Source organism: Dysidea avara, chromosome 6, assembly GCF_963678975.1.
Source record: "Dysidea avara chromosome 6, odDysAvar1.4, whole genome shotgun sequence".
In the NCBI taxonomy this organism is placed as follows: Eukaryota; Metazoa; Porifera; class Demospongiae; order Dictyoceratida; family Dysideidae; genus Dysidea; species Dysidea avara.
The window spans coordinates 23,320,926-23,341,675 of NC_089277.1; the positions used below are offsets into that span (position 1 = coordinate 23,320,926).

The following is a 20,750-nucleotide window of genomic DNA, read 5'->3' on the forward strand; positions in this document are numbered from 1 at the left end:
CAAAATCAGTGTTTTCACCGAGTGAATCCCACTATACAAATGCAATAAGGCTGCAGCACATGTTGCTGTCAGACCTTCAGTGCTGGTCACTGTAAAGCACTAATACAATACAATACAATTACATAAGACTGGCAGAATGAACCCACAATCGAAATAGCGTACAGGGTGCAGTTCTGCGTGTGATGGACCCGGTGATGGAAATAAACAAAGATAATGACAAGTTTGAATCCTTGCAAGAATCAGAGGAACACTTTGTGAATATCTTAAGTCTTCCTGTGGAGCTTTTGGTGATTATAGTATCGTTTTTACCTACGGCACGTGACAAAGCGAAGCTGCGATACGTTTCACGGAAATTACGGGTTGTGAGCGAAGCACCATCACTATGGAATAAGTTCATATGGCCACTTTATGACCGTCGAGAAGAACGATCTGTAGTGAACGTGTTGAGAGATTTCGGAGACTACATTAACCTACTGATTTTCCCTGATCACGTGACGGAATCAAAGCTAATCAAGATGCTAAGATACTGTAGCAGTGTAATACAGCTTGTGCTGCCAGCAGCAACTAAGGTGGACTCTGAGAAACTCAGAATTGCTGTCAAATACATGACAAGTTTAAAGCAGTTAGAAGTTCAGTTAAGCACAGACATCAAGCCATTACTGCAGATTGTTGGGTTAACAGAGCTTGCAGTACATGTGCCGTTGAATTGTCATCATTTCTGTGTTTCGTGGGTACAAAAGTGGATTGAAAATGCCTTCCGTCCATTTAATTTAATTCTTTTCACCCCAATGTTCAGTCTTGACACAGAAAAGAGCATTTTAGAGTTTCTTTTAAAATTTACTTATGTACCGCCTCTGGGTTACAGATCCTATTTCACGTTGTGGTACAATTTTAAAGTGCCACTAAACTTGTTTCCATCTTTTCCAGAGTTTCAACTAGAAATAAGTGATAAGATTATCCTATTATGTGCAAAAGCTTGTAACTTTGGATTGTTAGGTATAGGCTGGGATGTTTGTGTACTAACTGAATGTATCTGTGATGGTAGGCCTGTGTATAGAGCAAAGATTGGATCACAGAGTTTATTTGACATTGTACACTACAGAAAAATTCCTATGCAGGATAAAGTGTTCAGCACTCTCGATCTTGTGACTGAATTTGACCTTGCATATTCTGAGGGACATCTTTACTCTGGACACTTAGAACAACTTGCCATTGCATGTCCCAATCTACAGCATCTTAACCTGCAATACAACCTGGAGTGCTTACGGAATTTACAAGGCCTCCGAATGATTGCTTGTCACTGTAAGAATTTGCGTGGACTAAACATGACATGTATTCCCATTGCAAATGTCCAAAGCCAGGTAGAATTGTGGAGTATACTGAGTGATATGAAACTCACATATCTGGTCATGCATGTTTGTTTATTTCATCCGGTGACTATCTCATATGAGCAACAGGTGATTAAGTTGTTTCAAAAATGTTCTAGTCTACAAGCATTGCAATAGGATGATTATTGTTCTGGCTGTATGTGTCAAGTGTGTAACAAATGTAATGCTGACTGGTCACTGTTGTCCCATTTTCCAACACTCAAGTACTGTAAATTAGTTGGTAATCACCCCGACTTTGTGCAAGATGTTATTAGCAATTGTAAGGAAGCTATGATCTTGTTGCTTCACTCCAGTAAGATTTTAAACCTGTACTCATCAATCTACACCTCCAATTTGCAGCAACTGTCTGTTCAGTCAGAATATACTAATATCCCAGCAACATTCTTGGAGTCAGTGTCAGCTCATGGTGGACTAGTTCATGTTGTATTCTCTTCACCAGCAATCAGTGTTCAAGGAATTAGTAATCTTATATTGAACTCACCCAAACTTTTAACGTTAAATATTTATGCATACCAATTTAATTGTGACCAACATGGGAAACTCACAGTCAGCAGTTTCAAAAGCACCTTGAAGAAAAGATATCCAGGTAGAAAAGTGTTTACTGTGGGTTGTTTCATTGTAAAACATCACTATCTCATTCCATGTAACTCTGTGGCTGGAACTGACCTCTTTCCTTTATGGCCTTTTTATCATCCATCTTTAATTTAACGTCGGCTAGCCATGCAAGTGTGTGTATATGTGTTGCATATAATAGTTCAATGAAAATTATAATAGTTCAATGGAAATTATAATAGTTCAATGGAAATTATAATATTCAATGAAAATTATAATAGTTCAATGAAAATTATAATAGTTCAATGAAAATTATAATAGTTCAATGAAAATTATAACATTATAATTACAGTAAATTAGTCTTGTCATTATTAATTTTTGTGAATACTTTATCACCGTTCTTGTAAATTTTAATGCACATTATTAAAGTAATTTTTAATGGAGCAGTCATGAACAGTAATTATTATATTATTACTAGGTTGTCAATTAATATTCACTGTTAATATTCCCGTAACTGTTCATTTGCATACAGCTTTACAAAATAGTACTCTGCATATAATTATGAGTTCGGATATGTCAAGTAGGGCTAAAACGAATAATTATTCTAAATGCCAGCAAATGAGTACTTTTAATTAAAAAGAACAAATGTTTGAATAATGTATAGTACATTATTTGATTCACGAATACTTACAATTATGTTTTCAAAGGAAATAAAGCTGCTTCATTTTGTGCTGATTTGTTGATACAACTACTACAGGCTCCATTTACATCAAAGAAAATGACAAAATATTTCATAATGTTTTATAATATTGTTTTCCACTGTAAGGTATGTCTATAGAATGCTGAATCTATTCCCACATTGGATATGTTCATAGTTATACTGACTGTTTTATTAGAGCATGTTGTTAGCAGACTGAAATATTTGATGCGCAGCAGTACCAAATCCATCAGTCGCTCCTTTCTGGCCTGTAGTCAACTAGTCATGTGACAAAATTTCTGATTCCGATCCTGTAGAGAGAACAGTCACCCACACCTAGGAGAACACCTACCTTTAATTGTGACTTGCAATTGGTAATCTGCAGAAGTTGACACAATTGTCTGAGCTCTTATTCCATCCAGATAAACAGGCATTCATCTCCCCAGTTGTTGTAAACGACAATTGTAGTCCATCCACCAATATTACCACATCCTGGTTGCTGTCCCACATTAAAATATACTTAACAAGGTTGATCAATGATATCCTGAACTGTAAATTGGCTGTAATGAGCTTATGACTTCCATTTTAAAACTCCTCACAAGACTCTCTAGGAGAATAAGGAAGGGTGGCTGAATTGGTACAAGCATCAAATATAATTTGCCCACAAAAACAGAACTATAAATTTAATATATTAAAACTACCGATACATTGTCAAACATATTCTGCTCCCCTACAATGATAGCATAGTCCGTAGGTACTTGTGCCCTTGCTTGAGAGTCCAGCAAACTGACTTGTAGAATCAAAAATCTGAGTATACGTATATAGCAATCTTGATAAGCATGTGACATAGTTCTGTGCACTGTCTAAACTACATTAAGACTTGGAGAGAAGTTTTAATTATTTATAGATACTTAGTGCTAGGCCATTTGTGACCGGATTTGCAAAAAGGTACCTTTTTAAATTTTACATGCTAGCAAACAAAAAATTGATGATGTAACACTTGGCTCCTGAAACTGATTAACTTGCTCTTAGTTTCACGATGTAGCCAGATACTTTCTTTAGCTGCACTCATGAAAATTTCAGGCAATTAATGCCATTATGAAAAAGTTATAATGAAGCTTCAAAGTTCAAAAATGGATTAAGTTTTGTGTGTGAATAAAGTACCTTTTCGTAAATCCAGTCACATTTGCTGACTAGATAACAAATTAGTCAGATTAAACTCACAGACTATCCAATCTGCTGGACACTGAACACAAAAGTAACCAATTGCAATTGCAAGTATCTGTAAGTAGCTTTCATCACCACTAATAATTGTGTATAAGCTAGTAGTACTGTACAGCTACAAATTTTTTGTCACCGGTTAATACCAACTATTGGCAACAACCGGTTAATTGGTTTGAGTGTAATAGAGTGATATTGGCAGACATAATGGGTACTCCACAAGCTTGCTGGAAGGTTTAGGTTGTGGTACCAAAGTGACCATCAACATTCTGTCTTACAATAACAGTTATTGCTGTGTAGAAACTCTGTGGAGCATGACACACAGATATAAAGTGAATAGTAAATCTACATATGTGACCCGGTCTGCGAAAAGGGCTCTTATAGCCTTTCCAATTATCCATGTTTGGCTAATCATAACTCCTAATCTACTAAAGCTATCACCATGTAATTACACCCACAGCTACTGCCAGGTTAGGGTTGTTGAGTGACCAAATTGTAGGCTTGTACCATATTCACCAGTCAAGTTATGGGTTACCATATATATGCAATTGGAAAGGCTATAAGAGCCCTTTTCGCAGACCGGGTCACATATATAAAGTAACTATACTATAATCCTTTAAAATCATTCAAAGATAGCTAGTTGACTATGTTTTCTGGGAGATTGTTCCATAATTTAATAGTTGAAGGCAAGAAGGAGAAAAGGTAAGCGTTAATCCTGGCATATGGTGTTCTAAAACATTGGGAATGACCCCTGGTGGATGTGGACATTGGAGTTAATGATATAGATGGGACAATAATGAAATCATTAACTAACTTGTAAACATAATTAGGTACGACATGAATCAAAAGAAGGCCAATTAAGTGAGTTAATCATAGTAGTAACACTGTTTCTCCAAGAGTAGTCATTCATTGTGTAACATGCTGCAGTATGTTGTACCTTTTCTAGATCTACTGCAGAGATATAATACTTGAGTGAGGTTCCCATATTGGAAATGCATATTGTCTGACAAAGGTTTTGTAACAGTTGGATTTAATGTGTCTATGGCAGTACAGTAGTTGGTATTTCTTGTAATAAAAATTTAATCTTGAGCAGCATTGGACATGGTACAGATGTCATGAATGTGATTTTCCAGGTGAGATGTTCATCGAAAATTACTCCTAAATACTTTGCATTAGAAACCTTCTGTATTAGGTAATTAGATATGTAATAACTATGGTGGTGTTTGTTAAAACTTGTGAGATGCATACATTTGGATGGGTTGAATTCCATTTGCCACTTTTCAGCCCAGGTATGTAGAGAAATTAGGTCATGTTGAAGGACACAGTCCTCAGGAGTACGGATGGTAAAGTAGATTAGGATGACATCTGCATATAGTCTAATAGTGCAATGTAGACCTTGTATAATGTCGTTGATAAAGATAAGGAATGATAAGGGGGCTAGCACTGTCCCCTCAGAGTATGGCAGAGAGTTTGCTGTTGTCACCATCAATAACTACTGTTTGAGTTTGTCCACATAAAAAAAAAAACTTTTAATCCAATCTAATAAACATCCATTAATTCCATAGTGTGATAGTTTGAGATACAGTTTTTTTATGGGGAACTTTGTCAAAGGCTTTAGAAAAGTCTAGAAACAATGCGTTGATTTGATCTCCAGAATTCAGTGCTTCAGCAAAATCATTAGCTATACCCAATAGCTGAGTTTCACATGACCATTTAGAATGAAAGCCGTGTTGGTTATCCCACATATAAATGTTAAGTTGGCAAAAGATAAAGGTGTAAACTATATTATGTTCGTGATCAAGTGTTTTACAACAAATGCTAGTCAAGGAGATTGGTCAGTAATTCCTTGGGTTGTGTTTTTTGTGAATCGGAATATGGCTTTCTTCCACTCATCAGGAACTGATCCCTGCTGAATAGAAGCTTGAAAAATAGAGGGGCCATAAGACTGGCAGTGTCTTTTAGTAGTCTAGATGGTATACTAGTGCTTAGTGGACATCTAGATCTTCTAAAAGTTTTGTACTCCAAAATTAAGGGTCGATGTTTAGTAAGGGAATATCTTGTATTAGGTCTCTGTCTACAGTAGGAAGTGAAGTTAAATTCTCCTTAGTAAATACCGATGAAAAACAATTGTTTAAAACATCTGCTTTACCACCTTCTTTAAGAGTAGCTTCACTTGCTTATACCTTATTTTCTTCGTTAAACGATGTGCCTTCAATAGTAACCGCATTTGAGCAGGCCAGTCACTTCAACAATAAGGCTTAAATATTGTTTTTGAGCATCGAGTGGTGGCCGATTTTGAATAGTCACCACATTGACTTTCGGAACTAAGCTAAGGTAATAAAAGCCATGGCATTTAACCAAGTAAATATGTACAGTATTATATACAACTCTAGTTGCCATTGTCTTTCTAGCTATATGTTAAACAATAAACAGTGTCCTTAATTACAGTAGCTCAATAAAAACTCCTTTTATGTACAATTACTCAGTGTTATTTTAATGACAACGGATGAGTAAATCTGCTTTCTGAATGTTGGAAATGGTTTTTAACTTCCTATGTAAGTATTTATAGTGCACGATAGTACATATATTATTCACTATTTCACTGGCTAGGTATTAATTCCAATTAAAAATCTGTTTCCAATATCAAAGCAGAGTAGCTATCATCCGAATCATCTGAATCAATCACATCCACTAATTTATCTTTTTTAGGTGGAGGACAACACCTCCACTCACAGAATAGTGAGTGTCCATAGTTGTACCAGTAGTCAATACTGAACACTGACTGGTCTGTACCTCCTTCAGGTACTGATATAATATTGTATAGGATCAGTCCAAACATGATCACCACAAATCCTCCAATGTAGAAGGCTGAGAACTGTAAAAATGTACATAATTTTAAACAAATATATCACCAGCCAATGCAGATAAATAGCTCAAAATGATTGTTTATAGGTGTCAAAAGCATTTTGCACTGTACCAACCAGCTGACTGAAATGTTATAATGACTAGTTAAACAGCTTTACATTTGTATTACAGCATAAGTCCCACCAATTAGATTGTGCAGCTTATCATACAATACCATACTGTATAGTGGGAATAATGAAGGTTTGCACTTTCCCATGGCCCCAAAAAAATGACCAGAAACAAGCCTCACCATACCTTCACAGTGCCTTGGCAGTATTGGTGAGCCCAAACCAGTACCACCCCAAAAAACTTGCTACATTTATTTTAAAATTTAGTGGAATTTTCTACTGATTTGCTGACTGCTCAGGAAAGATCTTCAGACAAACATATAATGACTGAGTTTGCTTTACAGTATGGGGGATCTGTGAAAAGGGGTCTTATAGCCTTTGCAAAGTTCCACGTGTGACGAGTCATACCTCATCTTGTGTTTAACCTATTGTCTTAAACTTACATCCAGGAATGGTGCTATGTTCGGAGTGTAAAGTGACCAAATTTCAGGTTGGTACCATACACACAAGTCACGTTATGGATTGCCAAGTACATGCAATTGGAAAGTCTATAAGATCCCTTTTCGCAGATCCGGTCACAATTTATGTTATTTCACACACAGTAGAGCTTCAATCACTGTAATAGTTCAACACACCAAATGTGATTGCTTTATTAAAGAGTAATTAGATGTTCTTGTTGACTATGTATTCTAAATTAACCCTTCTTATAACATTTTTGTCTGTGGTGTTGCACACAATTAATGTCAGACTTGAGCTTTGGTCATCTGAACAACCCATAGCTCCAAATTCCTGTGGTTGAATTTTATTGTGGTTTTTTATGTAAACTATAATTTCAAACATTTTACTAAGACCAAAATACTCTAATAGAACAGTCGTTGCATAGTGAAAATATCCTAACAGAACAGTCACACATTTCATTGGGTTTGAGATATCCTATATAAAATATTATTAAATTCTGAGCATGTTATATAAATATAAACTATAAATCATAAAGGATAATGAAAAGGAAATTACTGAAATAAAAAAAAGAAAAATGGATGCATTAACATAAATATATAATTTGGCACCATATAGAACTACATATATGGTACTAACCCTTGATAATGTGTATACAATGCTCTGTTACTCTGACACAATAATACCATATAATGGGTTATTTTTGGAGGTATTTGAAGTCTCAAATTATTTGAAGAGCAGTGGTTCTATGAAAAATTAACTCTTCAAAATTATTCTGCAGCATAGCTACTAAAATCTATTTGAAGGGATTGTGCACACTACTCTATACTGTCTAGCTGTGCTACTGTATGTGAACTCATGCTACAGATGTGTGTAACTGTTACTGTTAAACCACATGCAGTTGGAGTGGCATGCTATGGCTTTTCATCATTATTTCAAGCCAATCGATGGTAAGGTACTGGACCCTAGAGCTACTCAAGATCTCCTTCCACACATGGCCAACGATTTCACTTGCTTTTATGACTGCCACAGTAAGCCAACTATAATTATGTGCCAGCATAATTTCAATAGGCTAGCTAAAGCATCAAGCATTATGACAGTACAATAGGACATACAAAAATACAGCAAAACATGAACACACTACTACAAAATGCATGTATCGTGAAATGATATTGCTTCTTAACTAGTGCTCTGTGATATACCGGTAATACCGTTTATCGTGATAAATTATCATAACCATACCATGACATCCTTTGATAACTGATACGTGACCTGGCCTGTGAAAATAAGGTATGTGGGCACATAAAATTTGCCTAATTTTTCAAACTTTGATTACCCATAACTTTGTGTGCTATTATGCTATTGCTTTGAACGTTCCAGCAGATATTAAGAAATTAACTGGCTGTAAAATAAAAGTTACAGAATTAAAATGTTTTATTCCAGTACGGAGATGTGATCTGTTGATGTAGTTTGTGCCCACATGCTCTGGTAACATAATATTACATCAATGAATACCAGTATAGGTTTGTTTTTAACCCAGCTAGCCATTGGTATTTAATTACCCAATTTGTTGATGATTTAGCAGAAACACCCTAAACAAAAACTTGAGGTTCTCATGTTACAACACATGCCTACTTGTACTGAACTATATACATGTATTTTTGGTTTTTTGGGATGCATACCGCTTCATGCTAGGTCCAAGAATTGATGCAATTTAGTTACAATCAAGCTAACTGTATATCGATATACCGCAATATTTTCCTGTTTCTAATACCATGTATTCAAATTTAAATACTGCCAAGCACTGTTCTTGACTAATATTATTACACTTTGTGGAAATAAGATAGAGGTTACTTTAATAGAGCAGTCACTTACTCCAATACAGGAAATGCTGATAAAACAATCAGCTCTCTAGCTTTTTGAAAGCATAATTTTGAGCATAATAGACTAGATTTTTAACTATTTTCAAAACATAACTAGTAGTCACAAAAATTGGTCCTTTTCTTGTTTGCAAAACAAAATTCCCACTAGTGCAGTGGTCTGTAGACGTAACAATTTGTTCAATTTAGCACACACCAGCAAATATTTTTGATGGTGCTATGCACAACTTTTGTGCATTCAAAAGTAAAACCTTTGTTTTCTTCTTCAAAATTTACCCACTATAAAGTAGTACAAACACCCTAATGAAACATACACATACACCTGAAATATACTGTAATATCATTGAAATGAACAGTTTTTAGACATGCCATAGACAAAATTAATGGTGGCAGAGGGTCTACAGTTTTCCCACTGTGTGTGTGTGTGTGTGTGTGTGTGTGTGTCTGTGTCTGTGTCTGTGTCTGTGTGTCTGTGTGTGTGTCTGTGTGTGTGTCTGTGTGTGTCTGTGTGCGTGTGTGTGCGTACCTTGTTGTTAAATAAGAAGATGGCAAACAGCAAGCTGTAGGTATTGGACGTTAACAGTGATAGACCTGCTACCATGGATGATGACTGTAATATAATCAGTGGCAGAACAACATAGTGAGATGTGTTGCAGATGTGATAACCAAGAAAGTACAATACTGCAAAAAGAGCAATAGGTATTTATTAACAATGCAAGTTACATGCAAAAACTGAACATAGTGTATGATATGTGTGGTACAGAATTTATAGTTGGATGCATCATTTTATACAGTTTTAAACATGATAGAATCCATATATGTAAGGAAAGGAATTTATGAAAATGACAAACATATAATTTTAAATCTATGAACAATAGGGATCTGCAATACATACCTGTATCAATGTATCAATACAGCAAATAAGTATCACAATACAATACTGTATTTAGAAAATATCGATATATTGAAGTTCTCGAGCAGAACAGTTAGTGATTGCTATATTACTATAACAGTGATCTAGATACTCAAATTTAAAGTCACTGTATTTACCTGTGTTATAAATTGGAACGTTACAAGAAGCCATACAAATACACGTGTATGAGTGCTGCTGTTATGGCTAAAATATTCTTACCCGGGTCTTCTAATAGCTGTTACACTTTAAGTGTAAAGAACTGCACCACTAAGCAGTAAACAAATCTGCTAAATAGCTATACTAGCCATCTTGAAAACTCATCAAAATGCGGAGTAATCTGGACAAGCCATTGTGGGAGCATGTGTTAAAATGTTTGTGGTATAGCTAATTGTCTGGGTAGTGTAATAGAGGCAGGTATCCAGGTCAAGATGTGCTTTTTAACAGCAACTCTGTTTTCCATACTAAAAATCATCAGAACACACTAGCTATTTGTCACATCAATGTAATACTGTAGTTCATCATCATTCACTGAATAAAGACATTATACACAGTGAATGTAGAATCAGCGTCGGCTCTTTAATGTACAGATAAATTGGATATTGTTACAACTATTAGCTAATATGCCAGTCATAACTAGCCATGACTACTTCATTATAGTATCATGATACAGTATCGTATCGAACAATTTATTGATGGTGATACATGATACACTAAATGCACTGTATCACAGAACACTAATGAACAATGAGCATAGAGTTGTGTGCAAATGTACATATGTGTAATTACAGGATTAAAATTTTAAATTTTCAAAAGCATTGCATATCAGCTAGTTAATGATAACAATAGCATATAAGCTGTTGTTTTTGAATGCTGCACTCTTTTTACAGCTTAATTGTTTTGTATGGAAGTCGTTTCTTTTTGTATTGTAAATATCCCATACCCGGCCATAAACTGGTTTTGAGGCTTCTTTTTACCAAATTTCTGCCAATCTACAGGCACAATGATGATTATGATGACAGATGTTACAACAGTATTATAGATATTATTTGACCATTTGTTTGTAATACCCTAGTGCTTCCTTGATTATTCAAACCTTTATTATCTGAACACTTGGTTAACAAACAGTAAAATGACTGCTCTATTAGAGTATTTTGTCTAAGATGTATGTTCTGAACATTTGAACTGTGTGTATACATGAATGGTTCGAAGTTTTTGAATACCTGAACATGTCTTGATCCCAAGGGGATCAGATAATTGAGGGAGCACTGTACTTCTGATAGAACACACATAGAATGCTCTAGAACGATCATTGGTAGATTTATGATCTTTACAAGAATTTTCACTAATAAAATAAGTGAGCTAAGAAGCTGACACCAGTGGTTCAGTGGATAAGGGTTTGGGTGATAGGTAAGAAAGTCCCCAGTTCAAGCTTAGGACAATCATTTTTTTGTGCACTTTGGTGACTGTTCTATTAGAGTATTTTACCCTCTGCGTTTGGCAGAGCTCACCGCAATTTCTTTTAAACCACAAAAACTTTGAGTTATATGCATGGTTAATCTATATACAGACTGATTTTCAAACGATTCCCTTAGACAAGATAATTAGCCTGCAGGCATGACAAAATCATTCTGTATATGAAAATAATTGTCCATAATTCTGTGCAGATTTGCACCAGATCTGGTATGTGAATTTGCCTCAATACATCCTTATTGTTTGCCAAATTTCACCTCAATTGAATTGCACATTTGCATTTTATACTGGGTTTTGTAAAGCATGTGAAAACAAGAAATAATGAGGCTCCCAGGAAAAATTAAACCTGATTTTGAAAGGCTTGTATTTCATGAACCAATACCCTGATTTTGCTGAAAATTTGGAATGTGAGATGCCAAAGGTGGTTAGCAGCTGTAATGTAAAAATCGAATACTTTTGAGAAGGAACCATTGTGCTATGCATGTATCAATATACCCTTCTTGTCAATATATCTATGGTGTGGCTCACCGGCTTTCTTGGCCGCATAACACACTACCTTGATAATTGTGTCTTGATTACCAAGAGTTAAAGTGTTTAGTGAAAGTATACAGTGCCAGTATAAAATGAGTAAATATGAAACTGTAATTTCACATTAGTTTTACAGCAGAATGGACTCTGTGAACTCTTTTCCTATACTGGTCTAACTATATAACACACACCTGAATGTAAGTCCCACTTCATTACTAACAGGGTTTTTAGATCCAAAATACACCTATCAAATAAAATGATAACAGTTAAAACAATTTCACTGTTCATCTTATAATGATTGTACGATACATACGACATCATCATCGACATGCATAGAGTGAAACCAGAGATATGTGTATCATGCTGCTGTTTTACACAACTGAAGAAGGATAACCATCCTTTATCAGCATCACTGCTGCAATGTCTGTAGTATGACTGGATTGATTGTTGAGGCACTTCCTGTATTGTTATTCGTTGGTGACGTTGTGTAATGAGTGGAATATACTCAACATAGCTGAACCTGAAGTGGAATGGCCACTTCATCACCATTCAATAATTGACTGATAGTTGGGGTGTACATCCAGTCACTATTCTATAGTGGCTGGATTAGTTGCAGACTCTGAGACATTTCTCATACTGTTGTTCATTTATAATACTGTGGGACATAACTGGAAAAAGAAGTGGAATGTCCACTTCATGTTTCAGTTATTGATAGTTAGGGCATGCATTTCATCATGCGGTTCATTGTTACAATATGTCTGGTGCCATTTTTCCTCTAATGTGGTATGGGCTGGTTAACCAGTCATAAAATTATGTTGCAAAAAGGTAAACAATTAAGAAAACAAATAGAAAAAATTAAATGTTACATATAATAGAGATAAAACGAGGAAGGCATGCAGATATACTAGTGCATAGACATTTAATCCCTGGGTATACTATCGAAAGGCTGTAAACATTGATATATATATATACTAACCATATTATGCTGTATATAAAAGTAGGAATTAAATGTTCACTAGTATAGCTACAGGCCTAAATAGATGACCCTCTTGTTTCATTGCTTTTTTGTAATCCCTAAAAGATTTTTGATACACTTGTGATTATTTAATCCCAATAATTATACACTATCGACCACATATAATGCTATTAATTAACATTCCTTAATTTGGCATGGTGGAAGGCTCCATATAAGACTGGTCTACAGAAAGTTACATATGGAGTCTAAGCAAGGAAGTAATCGTGGTCATATCTGTCTAAATGAGACAATTTATAATGTCTAAACATATCAGTCGTTTGTATATTAAAATAAATGGTCACATATTTCATTAGGAGGTCACAAAAGTTTTACTGTTATTGTCAAGTTTCAATGTATAGTCTTTATAGCTTCAGTTATCTGATTATCAGGTCTCCAAATCATAAAAACAGAATTTGAATATTAGAGTGCATATGTGACCAGATTTCATATAACAAGGCTTTCACACACACAAAATCAAACTTACGATTTTACCAGAAATGGATTGCTGGTCTAATACACTATCATATTTTACACTGTACTTCCTTCAGCACTGGCAAGTCTGGTTTCTGTAGCAGCTTTCTTCCGACCCTGTCAAAGCCGCGAGTGGGAGATTGGCGCCATTAAATGGCCATGGTTTTGTGATAATGGTGTGTAGTGAACTGGGACTTCACAGAGAGCTCGCCAATAGTGTTCTCAGTCAATTTGGAGTAATTTGAGGGCCATGGAGGGCCATGGAGAGCCCAAACTTGGCATCTGGATTCCAATCGTCTTCTTATTTCGTTTTATACCCCTATATTAAGACCACAGTCCAGCCCCACCCTACCACCCTATTACTACCACCTGTGATATTATTACCCGCTCGAAAAAAGCTGCCCAAAACAGGGCAAATGTTGGGTATCAGAAATGTATACACCTACTCAGTGAGAGCTAGTGAACAGATGAACAATTGGTTCAAATTTTGTTTGCACACCTGTAGGCACTGGGAAGTTACTACACAATGATTCCTTAAAATCGCCATATCTCCTAACAAAGCTTTGTGTGTCGAAGCCTTGTTTTGTCAAATTAAGTCACATATATACTAGAGTTATACCGATTCCCACTTTTTAGGGAAAACCGATATCCGATATATTTTTACCCTGTTTTACCGATAGTTAACCGATACCCAATTGTAGGTCTCTACAATTATACTTGTGCACACTCCATTAAAAGTGGAGCTACGTAGTAAAGCCAATTCTGTGAAATTGTACACTTATCTCAATCAAAGTTGCTAGTCAGACAAGTGGGCTAGGGCCTGAACCATCACTGCTTATCTTAGTGATTACCACAAAACATAAACAAATTACCCAAGTACATACCAGAGCCTTTGACACCAGCCCTCCAGTGGTACTGCAGCTGCTGAAGCTGAATAGACTAATAATCTGCTGGCCACAGCCCATTATAACTGATTTCCGGTTACGGTAAAAACAGCTAATTATCGGCTTCTACCGATTACCGATCCGATTATTGGTACAACTCTAATATATACTCTACTGTGAACTGTCCCTTAACATAAACAGCACACACTTAATACACAAGGGTTCAGATAACTCTCAGTAAGTACGTAAATGTGTACAATGCTCCCTTGATTATCTGAACACTTGGTTATCCGAACAGTAGAAATGACTGCTCTATTAGAGTATTTTGTCTAAGATGTATGTTCTATTAGAGTATTTGAACAAGGCTCCGGATATAAATGATTGGGTTTTGATTATCCAAACTTTTTGATTGTCTGAACATGTCTTGGTCCAAAGGGGGTCAGATAATCGAGGGAGCACTGCACTGCTAAGCTGCATTGATTACTAATGTACAAGTATCAATTTGTAGCTATCTGTACCACATACGCACATTTGGATACCAGACACAATTGCTCCACTGAATCCTAGTAAGGCTGTAAAGTCTAACACACTGAGTTCTCCTTTGATCACAACCTCTTCACCAACATTAGCAATAGCAACACCAAATCCTCCAGCAATACAAATTAAATTTCCAAGTAATGGATCACGCCCTGCAAGGATATGCTAGCATTGCATAAAAACTTTAATGGATACAGCACTAGTGCCAGTAGTCAGCTAATAGTTTCACCTTTACTAATGTCTGTCTTCAAATCTTCCAAGATGACAATGACCATACCAGCAGTACTGATGATGATGGAAATGTAGTGGATCAGTTTGTATTTCTTCTTGATCAGAAGGATGGAAAGAGCAGCAACAAACACGGTCATAGAGCCATTGGTGATTGCCTATACGGGCACATAGTACCACATGGCCTAACCACTTTGTTTCATTTGTGCGTGTGTGATTATTCTTTCCCTACCAGTGCATGAAAGGAAAAAAGCAGTTTGGATACTTATGGACACTGTGCAATTTACAATACAATTTATAGTTACAAATACTGAAATAATACGTAACTGTAGGCTTACATATCATACAGTACGGTAGTACTGCATATCAGGGATCATAGAGGTTCGCATATTTGGACAAAGAATATTGACCAGAAAACCAGCCTCGCAAATACCTTTGCAGTGCCTTGGTATCATTGGTGAGGTATATATAGTCAGGCCCAAAAGTGCCTCCAGTGCAACCCAAAACACTTCAATAAGTTGCTACAAATTAAAGTTTTAAAATATTATATTATTAGTGGAATTTTCTGCTGACTGACTGACTGACTGACTGACTGACTGACTGACTGACTGACTGACTGACTGACTGACTGACTGACTGACTGACTGACTGACTGACTGACTGACTGATTGACTGACTGACTTACTTACTGACCTAAAAGTTCCGGGGCTACGGGTTTGATTTAATCTCTTAAAGAAGTCACTTCACAAATTTTGGCATACCACAGTACAATGCAAGCACCATGGACTCATCTATGTCCTCCATTGTGTCCCTTTTCTATTCATTGATAGATCAAGGTGTTGATTCATGGGTTATGGCTTCTTGTACCAGGAATTTTCCATCATGGCTGGATTGATTGCAGAGACAAACTTCCTGTGTTGCTATTCATTTGTAGTATGTGTAATGAGCACAGCTGAAAATGAAGCATAATGGTCACTTTACAGTAATTGAAGGTCGCAAAATTAATTTGTGGCATGTCTCTCTTTTGATATGGTATATACTCCAGTCATCATTATGTTGTAGTGCACTTTTTGGCTTCTTGTATGGCTTTACTGGGGTACTTACAGATTTTCAGAAGTTTCTAGAAGCAATCTACTAATTGATCCTTGTTGACCACATTGGGACTACAAATGAAGATAATATGCTGACCTGTTATTTATGACATCATTTGTGCACACTTAGTGGTGAAGATATTGCTTAACCAACTAGTTTATTTAACTTGTGATGGTGTTGATAGTGGTGTTTCCCTTAATCTAACCATCAGTCTTACTCGTTAGTGTAATTGATGTTTTCTTTGTACTATATATTGATCCCTGCTTTCTAGATTACAGCACACAAATGATGTCAGTGATCATTTATACTGCTGACATGCTTCTTCATGTTATGAACCACCAACATGGACTATCCTAAAGAGCAGTCCTTACATAACTTATAGTATGTTCACGTTGAGCTGAACCCTGAAAAACAGTTAAAAATTAAAAGTGGATTTTATCTCAACAGAGTTAACATTTCAGCCAACCAGATGATTATTGGTAACAACAAAGGTGTTAACAACAGACACATACAGTTTGGCTCCATTAAAAGTTCGGGAAAGGGCTGTAATGGACACTGTATTTACATGGCTTCTCCATAGGAAATGTATTGTGAAAAATTTCAATGGCCGTAAATATGATGTCAAACATTTGAACAAAAAGATTTTGAAATATTTTTAGCGGGTCAAGCAGTACTACAAATGAGCCAAATTTCAAGATCATGTGTAATTGCATCCATGAGTTATTAAATGTTTTTGAAGATTCAGCTCAACCTGAACATACTATAGTTACTTACTGAGAATGGGATATTTAATTGATTAGGGATAAGAAGTGAAACAAGGGAAGTCATTTATACCTGCAGATATACTAGAGAAGCGCAGGCTCATACATTTGCAGGATTTAAAGGCCTACTAGTATATCTGTGGGTATAGACCTCCCTTGTATCACTATTATTTTTATTTCTATGATCCCTAGTCAATTTTAAAATTCCTAAGTTTTCTTTATACTTGTAATATCTTGACTACTAGGAAATGTACACATTCATGCCTGGCTACATACAGTATACATAATGCAAGTACATGCAAGTACCGTACATAGAGGCATACATTTACATAAATGCGTACATACATTATTATGGTAAATTTCTTGTACACTGCAAATATTCACACAACTGTAATTATGCACTAACAAGAATTATTACCTGGTTACTGGCTACTGAAGTGAACTTGAAGCCAAGTGTTTGTAGGTAAGTCCCATACACATCACCTATAGCAACTATTGTACATTTCCACCAGTAGTGTCGTAGTTTCTTCAAGAAGTCTGGTCTGCATGCTATGTATGGACCAAGACAAGCAGTCAAAATGAAGAACACTCCGGCTGTTAGTGTGGATGAGACATCTTCTCCTGTGTGGTTCTCTAGTAATGTCGCAAACACCCCCAGGCCAGTTACTAATAGTGACAACACTTGACCTGATATCAGGACAATGGCAAATTTCCTACAAGAAGAAGGAGATGGCCACAAGTTTTATCCCAATATTTAACTAAATCAGCACAAAATACTTATTCCATATGTACATGTGTCCATACATGCACAACCATGCAATGTATCTAATGCAATGAATAGTAAGAAAACCTTCTAGTCCAGCAGAAGAAAGGGCCTTTTGGGTGAACCTTGTGATCTGTAGTTTATTTTATGTTAAAAAAATGTTTCTCCATAATTACTATGGACTACTCAAAATCACCTCCTGGACCTGTGTCAGCACTGAGTAAATTAAAGCTACATCATAAAGTTTAACCTACCATCTCTCCAAAATTAGTTTACTCCACTCTCTATCTACGAAAAGACAAAACAAAACTCTTGGTCCCAACAAACTGGCTCCACTTTGTAGCTACATACAAGGTTCTGTCCATACACATGGTCTAAACGAGATACAGTGCTATTTAGGGTTATAGGCAGGAGTGTTGTATCAATAACAACTACAATGAAACCTGTGGTGTGGATCTAGGGCTTTCTCTTTCACCCATTTGTTCATATAGCAATAGTCATTGTCTGATCATTAGTACAGAAGTCACACATCACTTCTTCAGTCTCCAGTAGATGTTGTCTTATTCATATTGTAAAGTACTCAACAGCGGCGGAGGAAGTAGTTGATATGAGGGGGGGGCTGGGCTGACCCAGACTTATTTCTATGGTTTGGTAGGGTGAAACCAAAAAAAAAAAAAAAAAGGTCACAACCAACTGACAAGAGCTTTCCACCGCACTACAGCTACCATTTCTAGCTGATAAACAACATAAAAATCCTTACATAGCTCGCTACACACTGACTACTTTATTAGAGTGACTGCTCTATTAGAGTATCTCGATCTTTATCACGGTTTTCAGCCCCACTCCAAGAAAGATAATTTCGGTGTGATATCATTCTGAGGGGGGGCTAAGCCCCCTAGCCCCCCCCCTCCTTTCCGCCGCCTATGGTACTCAATAGTACACCCACATATAAACACATTATTTTATGAACCACAGAGCTGAGAGAAGTCCCACAACACATGCATTATATCAAGAGTTCATAATTATTATTATGAACTCTTGATTATATTTATTGCAGTTGGCAAGTTGAACTTTACAAAAATGACTTGATGTGGAAGGGGTACCATGTACTGACACCCAAGTGGTCAGTACAGAGGCCCTGAAGACTATAGGAGCCCTGTATCACAAACTTTCCATCATGGTGCTGATCTGGCAATACCGATATTATTATACACCTCAAAAATACAGCCAATAATTGTGGTCTTTGTGATAACTGATCTGATTATCAGTACAACATTACTTTTAATGTGTATTGGCAAAAGTAAAGAGTATTAGTTATTGCTGCATGTGACCATAATTATTAGCTGTACCAAGAGTTCATAGCTTATATAAAACAGTGAGGGAGAGTGTCTAACTGCCAATGCTGCCTGTACAAAATCACTGCATAACATTCAATAGACAAGACACTTTTACTGATGATAGAGAACTGTTGATAAGTGTAGAGTGCTGTTGATAGGAGCTAAATAAAGTAAAGCTTTGTTCTACCAGGTATCTACGTAATTAAGTTACACAGTGATTGTGCCTTAGTTAGACACTCTCCATCACTATTATTTTTTTATTCTGAACTCTTAGCAGTAACATGTTACTGGCTATAACATTACATACTAGTGATTATGGCTTCTTTATAGTACCACACAATGAATATAATAGCAGCTACCATATGCTTTATTACTTTGAAGCCAAAAATTGTTTATTATGTGACATGTAACTATAGTAATGTGTTAAAACTCAGACTTTAATTTATTCATTGTTTGCATAGTTAGCAATAGTCACTCCGTAAGTGCTATCAGTTCTATTCATACGGTCAATCAGAAGTTACATATATCACTTCTTCAGTCTCCAGTGTAGGTGCTATCTACTTCCACCATAACTATTATTAATAGTATCCATGTAGTCCAAGGAAGATCGAAAGTAAAGTATTAACGGGAATAGCTACGTATACGCCAGCCAGAAATTCATCGCTTTGTACTGATCTCAAACCCTATCGCGAGCCCTATAGCTACGTATATATAGCTACGCGGGATTATGCCGCCATAGACTGAATACCGTCAGTACTCATATACAGTTAAAAATATGTACCGCGCGGATCATAACACATTCACAAAAGGTTATTGTAGGTAACATACCATGTTATGCTCATTTAAAACATTGGCTGACGGCAAACTCACTCTAACCGTACTCAACCATTTAACTAAGATCACGTGCGAATACTGAATCCTAGCAAGTGATTGCTTAGTTGGCTGCATAGACACGCTCCGTCACTGGAGGATGAACCAAGAGCCTGACAAATAGACCAATCACCAGTTACAACTAGCCCAACCACCATGCATTTAAAACTATAGCCACCAAAATTGAGTCACTTACAAGAAGATATTTGGCCACAACAATTGGAGTCTGAATTGGGGTACTCATAGATAGTATATACTACGTACATACTATCTATGGAGTACTGTACAGTTCCGAGGTAGCAAGCTATTGCTATATATATAATGTGGCTATGTGCTGTCACTTCTAACCAGTGTTGGGCAAGTTACTTTGTAAAAGTAACTAGTTACATATTACATATTACTTGCAACTGAACTATTTAGTTACAGTTACATATTACTCATAAAATAAAGTAACTGTAATAATATTACACTTTGTATCCACAGCCTTAAGCTGTCACGTGTGAAACTACCACTGTTTGTTCGAATTGACAGTACCAACTAATACCCAGCAACATCTTCTTGCTGCTAGAGCTAGAAAGGAAGATCGATATAGCTCCTTGCAATATGACCTCCAGCTTTCTGGGTTAACTGTCAATCTTGTTCCAATTGAAATTGGTTGTTTAGGCCACTTTTTGTCAGAAAAAAATGCTCAAATGGCTACTGCTTGTGAAGTGCC

At 36.2% G+C, this 20,750-nt stretch overlaps 1 protein-coding gene across 2 annotated transcripts; it reads right to left on the reverse strand.

Annotated features, from left to right (window-relative positions):
- Positions 1–6,378: 6,378 nt before the first annotated feature.
- LOC136258781 (solute carrier family 35 member F2-like) lies at positions 6,379–20,073 on the reverse strand. 2 transcript variants are annotated; one of them, XM_066052133.1, is made up of 7 exons: positions 19,994–20,073; positions 17,484–17,778; positions 15,214–15,370; positions 14,977–15,136; positions 12,269–12,321; positions 9,693–9,847; positions 6,379–6,733 (listed from the first exon to the last, which is right to left on the reverse strand). In XM_066052133.1, exons 1-7 carry the CDS (start codon positions 20,005–20,007, stop codon positions 6,482–6,484), a joined length of 1,086 nt encoding a protein of 361 aa, XP_065908205.1. In that variant the 5' UTR covers positions 20,008–20,073; the 3' UTR covers positions 6,379–6,481. The 2 variants fall into 2 exon arrangements, with proteins under 2 accessions (XP_065908205.1, XP_065908206.1); XM_066052134.1 differs by lacking the exon at positions 12,269–12,321 and having other exon boundaries at positions 14,987–15,136.
- Between the last annotated feature and the right edge of the window lie 677 nt (positions 20,074–20,750).